General features: G+C 32.7%; 1 protein-coding gene across 2 annotated transcripts; it reads right to left on the bottom strand.

Annotated features, from left to right (window-relative positions):
• Window positions 1–3,519: 3,519 nt before the first annotated feature.
• Window positions 3,520–6,635, bottom strand: LOC132284664 (high mobility group B protein 3-like). Of its 2 annotated transcripts, XM_059786787.1 has the most exons (8): window positions 6,446–6,635; window positions 6,312–6,366; window positions 6,028–6,093; window positions 5,042–5,099; window positions 4,849–4,893; window positions 4,642–4,722; window positions 4,434–4,535; window positions 3,520–4,088 (listed from the first exon to the last, which is right to left on the bottom strand). In XM_059786787.1, the coding sequence occupies exons 2-8, from the start codon at window positions 6,356–6,358 to the stop codon at window positions 3,990–3,992; spliced, it is 498 nt and encodes a 165-aa protein (XP_059642770.1). In that variant the 5' UTR covers window positions 6,359–6,366; window positions 6,446–6,635; the 3' UTR covers window positions 3,520–3,989. The 2 variants fall into 2 exon arrangements, with proteins under 2 accessions (XP_059642770.1, XP_059642771.1); XM_059786788.1 differs by lacking the exons at window positions 6,028–6,093; window positions 6,312–6,366; window positions 6,446–6,635 and adding an exon at window positions 5,240–5,970.
• Between the last annotated feature and the right edge of the window lie 1,544 nt (window positions 6,636–8,179).

Raw genomic sequence — 8,179 nt, 5'->3', positions numbered from 1 at the left:
ATGTCCACTGTGCACCATTACTTGTTCCTTTTGGTTATTTGATGAGATTTTATTCAAGTGTCATCATTTCAGGACCACAGTTGATCCCAAATTTTTTTTTAAAGGGTGGGAGGGGAGGTTCTACCACCCACTTCAGATCCTTGCATCCTTGTCATATCTCGCCATAGCTACACTGGTATACTATTTCCTCTTTCCATTGTTCCCATTGCACATTGAGGACAATGTGCAGTTTAAGTTTGGGGGTAATATGCGTTCTTTACATTCATTTCAAAATTTAAACATGACTTGTGCATTTGAGATTCATTTTTCAGTCCATGGATGGCCATGATTTTGATCTTTTGAAACATAGTTGCCTTTGAAAGGAAAGAGTTGAGAGTCTAATACTTCTTGTATGCTTTAAGATATGTCATTTAGGGGTAATTTTTAAATTTCAATATCATGCTTGCCTTTGTGGTCCACATCATCTTGCTTTATGAAAATGCTTTGAGAATTGATTCTAGAGTACTACATTTGCATAGGCACACACTATAATTCATTTGTGGGGTACATGCTTAGTTGATCATTGTTTTGGTTATATCCCAATTGAGCTAGTAGGCTTTGATGAGTCATCATTCTTGATAAAATGACTGTGCATGCTAAATAAAAAAATCTTTTTTCACTGAGTAACCGGGAATCATGCCTCATTAAGCGTAGATTCTTGCGTAAAAAGGCGGAGGGCCCAAATAATAATATCTAAAAAAAATGTGAACGCTTCTCACCGATAGTCCATGGCTTATTATTACAAATTGTACTATCCTCTTGATTAATGTGTGCTACATTTGTCAATTAGTTTAATGGATTATGTTTAATCTTGTTGGGTTGCTCTACACCATAGAGTAATTGTAGTTAGGTAGACAATTCATGCTTGAATTTGATAGTCCATGCTTATTATTGCAGTTTGTATTAGCCACATTGTGATTACAATATTGTTTAATTCTCCCCATTAGTTAAAAGCATGTTGTTTAGTGAATGAGTTTAGTGGTGCTTCCTATGCCCTAAGACCTCTCCTCCATCTCTTAAACCTTTCTTCACTAGCTTTAATTTGAAATTCATGTTATTAATTTTACATTAGTTTAATCGCCAATTCAACTCTTTTTCAATCTCACGTCCACTATTGTTGAATTAGATTCCATCCCATAATCCCTAAGGACGATCCTTTCTCACTATACTTCATAGTTTAAGTGTTTAGTTGCTTTTATAAATTATAAAAGTTGATGCCCACTTTGCACTACATTTCTTTAATAGTCTAAAATTAACACATTTTTGTGCACACACTAGGCCGAGCATCAATATTAATATAAATAAATATAAAAATACTATTATTTCTGTACATAATAAACTATTTTCTTTTATACAAATGACAATGCTTAACCAAAACTATCATTCTTTAAAGAGTATATAATAGGTATAGACATTTAGGTGTATATATATTGGTTTTATTGTTATTTAATTTTATTCTTTTTTTTTTGTTAAATTAATATTTAATTAATTGATATCGTGAATATGGGAAAATAAATTACTAACATAATATGTAAATCACTTTTATGTTTTAGAAAATATTATTATTTCTATAAAATAAAATAAAATAAAAATTATTGTATATATACACACGACACAACTTCTCACACATGGATATGCCGAGAGCTTCTGATACACACTAGGATATCAATATAATTTTTTAAGAAAGATAAATTTAATTGATTTATTATTTATTATTATTAGTATTGAAGAAATAGAATTTATATACGTGGAAGAGAGCCGTTAGAGAGACACAAAGAATGAGAAGAAAAATATATATACAAACAAAAATTATAGAGAAAGAAAAAATATATAAATAAAGTATTCATAGAGCGAAATAATGAAATTGGAGTATTATATATAGAAAGAGGGAGAAATGAATGGGGGGTAATTTCGGAAGTACGAAAAGATAGTGTTGGTATTAAAGAGCATTTTTTGGTCATATAACCCGCACATGTCACTTTTTGGGGGTCTGAAGCTCTTGTTTGCTCATTTTTCATACTATAATGGTAGAATTTGAACATGAAAGGTGTTATTTGCACACTTTTCAAACTACAAGGGTTTTTTACACTTCACCTTTTTTTTGTTAAATTGTTGCTAGAATTGTCAGTCGGAATTTTCAGATAAATTTAAAGCAACACTCGGAAATTTTTCTTCGATCTTCAATAGTGTCCTCCTCATGGTGGTCGACTTGGTGCTTTCTGTCAGCGGTTAGGAGAAGTGGCTGGGGTTTTCGTAGTGTGAAATGAGAAGGCGTGGGTTCCACGGGCAGCCATGTTCTACTTAGCAAAGACTTTTTATTGTGGAATCTTTAAGGGAGATGCTCAAAGAGTTACTCGTGATGATGCTGCGGTTTCATCTAGGAGCGTTATATGAAAGATACAAAAGAAGATTATATAAAGTTTCTCTAATATCTTCTTTGAGTATGCCCCTCGCATGTGTAATGAGATTACCCTCATATTAAAATCGTTAAGAAGCAAAAATAACTATAAATCCTAAGCTCCGTTTTGGGGGAGCTTTCTCATATTAAAAGTCCTTCATTGATAAAGGCCTTCACGAAAGAAATTTTGTTAGAAGGAATTCATAAGAAGAAGACTTTTGGTGAACAAATTTCTTAAATTTACTTTAACTTTTAGATTATCTGTTCCTTGATAGTAATATCTTTTATCCTTGACAATTATTTCAACCCTTCAATAAAAAAAATGTGAAGGGTAGTGGAAGGAGATGGCAATGTTGCTGGTGGTGGTGGTGGCGGCGGCGACAGAAAGCAATTGTGATGGTGGTTGTGGTGGAATGTGACAATGTTGGCGGTGGTGGGAATGGTGGAAGGTCGTAGTTGACATCGGCCGCGGCGGTGATGGTAGTGGTGGAAGCCTTGAAGGTGGTGATGGCGATGATTGTGGTAGAATGTCACAATGACACTGGTGGTGACGGTGGAATGTAATTGCAGTTGGTGACAGTTACAATAGAGGGTGATGGTGGCAGTGGTGAATGGTCACGGTGGTAGTGATGCCAATGGTGTTGGTGACAGAGGTGAAAGGTGGCAACAACAATAGTAATGGAAGGTCACGGTGAAAGTGGTGGTGGTGAAACGGAGGATCAAGAAAAAATATAAAATCTTGTCAATCTATGAAAAGTAAATAGACAAATTAGTAAAATAACAAATTTATCCTTTAAAAAAAAAAATTCTTTCTTAAAAAAAAGGTTTCAAAAGTACTATTTTCTTACTTATATAAAATGGACAACATTTCTTGCCATCGACTTTTCGGGTGTAACCAAATCAAATAAATCAAATACTTGAATTACTTAATTTTAAGCATTTAAAACATCATTTACATGAATCAAAATAGGCTTACATTGAGGCCTAACCAGATGGATCACGATAACATTGCAATATTGTGAATCCTTAATTGGCGAGTTACTCATTCAAGAGATAATTTTACATTCGAATTCTGAAATCCATTTTATCAGGTATCATAATGAAGTTAATTTCAAAAGCCCGTATCATCATGAAGTTGACTTCAGAAGTCCTACAGATATTTTCAGAAAGAAAAGAGAAGAAATGAATAGTACATTGAAGCAATTATTTTCCTATGACTTTGTACCGATTGCAATGATTTTCCTATGTGACTTTTAACTCATTCAACGACTACAAAAACCCATTGCAGAAGGCCTTTTAAGGAATAGTACTAAAAGCATACATGAACTCTTTTTTTTTCCCACAATCTAAGAGCTTCATTCAAACCAAGTGAACGGTCAGCTTGCTCCACAAATTTTGTCAACTATACCATAAAATTGGCCGGCAAAACAAAATGAAAGGGCAGGGGCAATATACTTGTCACCAGAATCCATCAAAATGCAGTAACAAGAGCAAGGGATTAACATAGAAGCCACCAAACACCAAAAGTGTCCATACTTGTCACCAGAATCCATCAAAATGCAGTAACAAGAGCAAGGGATAGGAAGCCACCAAACACCAAAAGTGCCCGCCAATCATACAGAATCCACCAAAAGTACTCGCTATCTTCCACCTGCATAAACAGAAACATAATTTTCAACAAAATAAATCATATGTTCGATCATATGAAATACATGCCAAAATAGTTTAAACCGATGCCAGAAAAATTTAGTTCGATTTTTTTTTTTTCCCAATTTCAATGTCAAGGCACCAAATTCATGCAAACCAAACACAACATAAATTTCCATTTCTTGATACTAAAAACTTAAGAAAGTAGAGTCTTAACTTGGTTTGTTATTCAGAAAACTGTTTTCAAAATCTCAAAAAATAGCAGAGAAATATAAATGACAATTATCTGAAAATATATTACGCAGCAAAGGTGGGGGAAAAATCATAATATAACAAAAGACACACAAACCTCTCCACTGCCCTCCGATCCTTCATCATCCTCATCATTGGCTTCAGACCTGGACTTGTCAGACTCCTCATTTTTATCCTCAGATGCATTTGTACCTTGAGCCTAATTTTATTTAAAAGGGTATAAATCAAACACCATCATAACCACCACAACTCATAATGAAACAAAAACAAAAACACTCAACATTGCAAAACAAATAATAAATCACCAATTTCTTGTTATAGGCGTCCATGTTCTTTTTGTAATCCTTCTTCCGCTTGTCTGCCTTGGATACATAGGGTGCTTTCTCCTAAATTTTGTTAATATAATCTCAATTAATAAATTGACCGACAGTTTGTTTACTTTATAAGCATATGAAAAGGGCATAGACATTAATCATAATCATAATAGAATTACTCTATTTTTCATTACTTACAGCATCAGACATTGACTTCCATTTGACACCACCAGCTTTGCCTACCTATTTTCCAAAAAAATAAAAATAAATAAATACAACAAAATCTAAGCTAAGAGAAAATAAAGCTGATTACACACGAGATGAGACGCACAACAAACTATACAAGAATATATTTATATATATATATATATATAAATCTGAAATTACTTACAACAGAAACTGATTTGTTGTTGGGATTCTTTTCTTTGAACTGCTTTCTGAACTCTTCCCTTCAAGATATGAATAATTAACAAAATATAAAGATAAATCTAAACAGATAAAAAAAAAAAAATTCCCCCAAAAAAATTAAATAATTTATGCTGCAGTCTAAAATGTTGTAGGTGAATAGTGTTTGATTCAAGTAATATACCCCATTAAAAAGTGAATTTGACCATTTCTTTCAACTGTGTATGCTTTTCACTGGGCTTTTGAAGGAGGAAGTGGTGTTTGTGCACAATTAGTTGACAACTAAGGGGCACCACAGGGCAGGCCTAATCTTCATTCAAACTGGTTTTTTCACGAGATTATATAGAACTTTATGAAACTTGGTCCAATCTGGATTAAAAATCATCAAGCTGGACAGAAATTTCTTAAAGCAAAGGGCTACAATTGAGACTTTATGTTCAGGTATAGAGCTTAGTGTTCATAACCGAGTCTATAGGATCAAATACACCCTAGCAGTGATAGAATTAAGCCAAAAGAAATCGTTTCCTTTATGCATTCTAAGACTTGAGGTCTATGGAAAATCTTAATCTAGTAAGAATAAGGTATATAGTCTAATTATGGGGCAATTAAAATGATAGGTACCACCTACCGTGAATAAGATATTTTCCTAGAATCTTTCAATTGATTCTTGGGCCTTATCGTTTGTGGCAATTATATTCCAATGCAATAGCACTATCCTTGCGAGGAGGTCACAGTCTACCGACCGATTCATGGAGGTGTGTGTTGAAAAATGATTAAAAACCGACGTCACGTCAAACTATGGTTCCAACTAAACATGGATTATGACATCAACACACACTAAAAGGCATGGGCCTCTAATCAGCTTAGAGAAGAAAATTAAACACTGTATACTGTTTTTTTTTTTTTTTTAAGTAAAATACTGTATACTGTATTAAAGAGAAAATTCAAATGAAACATAGATTAGATTTATACATGAAAACAAAGAAAGCACTGGCTGGCCTCTTGGGTTGGTTTGGGTCCACCGCTGTCTTCACAGAACTATCACAATAAACAGAAACGGGTATTAGAGGGCATATAAATATACACGTATACAAATATACATTCACATACATAAATTATATAGACACAGAGATACGAAGAACGTGAGACAACAAGATCGATCTCAGATCTGCATCGCTACGATTTTAAGGGTTATTTCTTTGATAAAAACAAAACTAAGAGAGATTCATCAAAATAGTTAGAAATATTAGACTTACTTGCTATCTGATTTCTTCGACTCGGTCTTAGATTTACGGCCTTCCATGGCGATTCCTGCAATGACACTGTCGAATTAGTAACTGATACTGTGTTAACTGATCGAAGATCAGATAAAGAATGGATTATTTCCTACCGATTCGATGAACGTATTAGGGTTTATGCGCGCGTGTGAGAGATGCGAGGAGATTGGGCTTTGAAAGGGGCTGATAATAAATATTGGGGAAATTGAAAATTCACGGACGGAAAAAAAACGACAGGGTTGATCAGTGTGCTTTCATTCGATTTGACCTTTCTTTCCATTATAAATGTTTGTATCGGTTCCTTCCCTCGGCCGCACAAAAAATTACACAATCCACCCATGAGGTTTTGATATTATCTTAAACAAACTATCCATGAGGTTTCGATATTGTACATGTAAATAAAAGTTATAGCAATATTACACAAAAGTTCATATTGACCATTTAACCCACAAAAAATCAATATAAATTTACACTTTTAACCTTAAAATTAAAGTATTTATTTTTAATAAAAAATAAATAAAAGATGTTGTATTTTGAGAAGTTTCATTTTTGCCCTGCTACACCCCATCTTCCCTACCACATCACTCCTCTTTTTGGTAGCATGGAATTGGTATCTTAGAATTAGAATTCAAAAAAATATCAATTCAAACTTCAAATTCCATGCTACCAAAAAGAGGAGTGATGTGGCAGGGAAGATGGGGTGTAGCAGGGGCAAAAATGAAACTTCTCAAAATACAATATTTTTTATTTTTTTATTAAAAATAAATACTTTAATTTTAAGGTTAAAAGTGTAAATTTATATTGATTTTTTGTGGGTCAAACGGTCAATATGGACATTTGTGTAATATTGTTATAACTTCTATCTACATGCACAATATCGAAACCTTATAGGAGGTTTGTATAATTTGCCCTAAATTTTGTATCGGTTCCTTCCCTTGGTAGGCGCACAAAAATTTCGTCAAATTGAAGATCTAAATCAAATTAGATTGTTGGGTTTGGTTTCGTTTGTTGATGATTTGTTTGGTTTGTTTCGGTTCGGTTAAGGTCCTAAATTTGTGGAATCGTACATATATAATTTGATCATGATTTGAGATTCTTTAAGACCAAATTAAATTGAATCGAACGTGTTATATTAGATATATATATATATATATATATATATATATATATATATATGTGTAAAATTATGGAACATTTATAATATAATATAATATAATATAATCTTACAATTCAAATCACTTAAAAATTTAATTTTTTAGGTGATTCTTTTTTCTTTTTTTTTTTCTTTTTTTATAGTAGTGGAATTGAATTGTGATTTATTGTTTATTGTTAAATTAGGAATTCTAAAAGTATTACATTATTAGCAATTCTAAATTTATTTATTTCAATTTTGAATATGTTGATAATTTCGTTTATTATTATGCATGTGGATAATATGAATACTTCTTTAACAATAAAAAAATAAAAATAAAAATAAAAAGGAACCATGAAATCAAATCGAACCAAACCGGTTTTTGGTTTTTCATGATTTGGTTTCATTTGGTTCATTTGGTCAAATAGTTCGATGGTTCTAAATTTTATGAACCCGTTAAAGTTGGTTTGGTTCCAAAAAAACTCTTAAACCAGTCCAAATCGAACCATGTGCATCTCTAGTATTATCGCTCACGGCATCGCTCGCAGTCGCAGTGTAACAGACTCTGGTGAATACTAGGATAAATCGACCGGTTCATAGAGGTTGTAACGGTATTAAACCCTTAAAAAAAGGTTACGAACTGGCTAATATAGTAATGATCCGGTCATTTTCCTTCCCTTCCTTTTTCTCAAGTTTTAAGGATAATTTTTTTTTC

Source organism: Cornus florida, unplaced genomic scaffold, assembly GCF_030987335.1.
Source record: "Cornus florida cultivar Cherokee Brave unplaced genomic scaffold, ASM3098733v1 CherokeeBrave_3.0.0_Hap2_Chr11, whole genome shotgun sequence".
NCBI classification, from domain to species: Eukaryota; Viridiplantae; Streptophyta; class Magnoliopsida; order Cornales; family Cornaceae; genus Cornus; species Cornus florida.
This window is presented reverse-complemented; position numbering and strand designations above follow the sequence as displayed.

Bases quoted from the DNA above. Each gene is read 5' to 3' on its own strand.
- LOC132284664 (XM_059786787.1), bottom strand. From the start codon at position 6,358: ATGGAAGGCCGTAAATCTAAGACCGAGTCGAAGAAATCAGATAGCAA. The intron at 4,723-4,848 runs GTAAGTAATGAA...AACAAAATTTAG, and splicing joins GGAAGTCAATGTCTGATGCT to GAGAAAGCACCCTATGTATC. The intron at 4,089-4,433 runs GTTTGTGTGTCT...CTGTTTATGCAG, and splicing joins GATCGGAGGGCAGTGGAGAG to GTGGAAGATAGCGAGTACTT.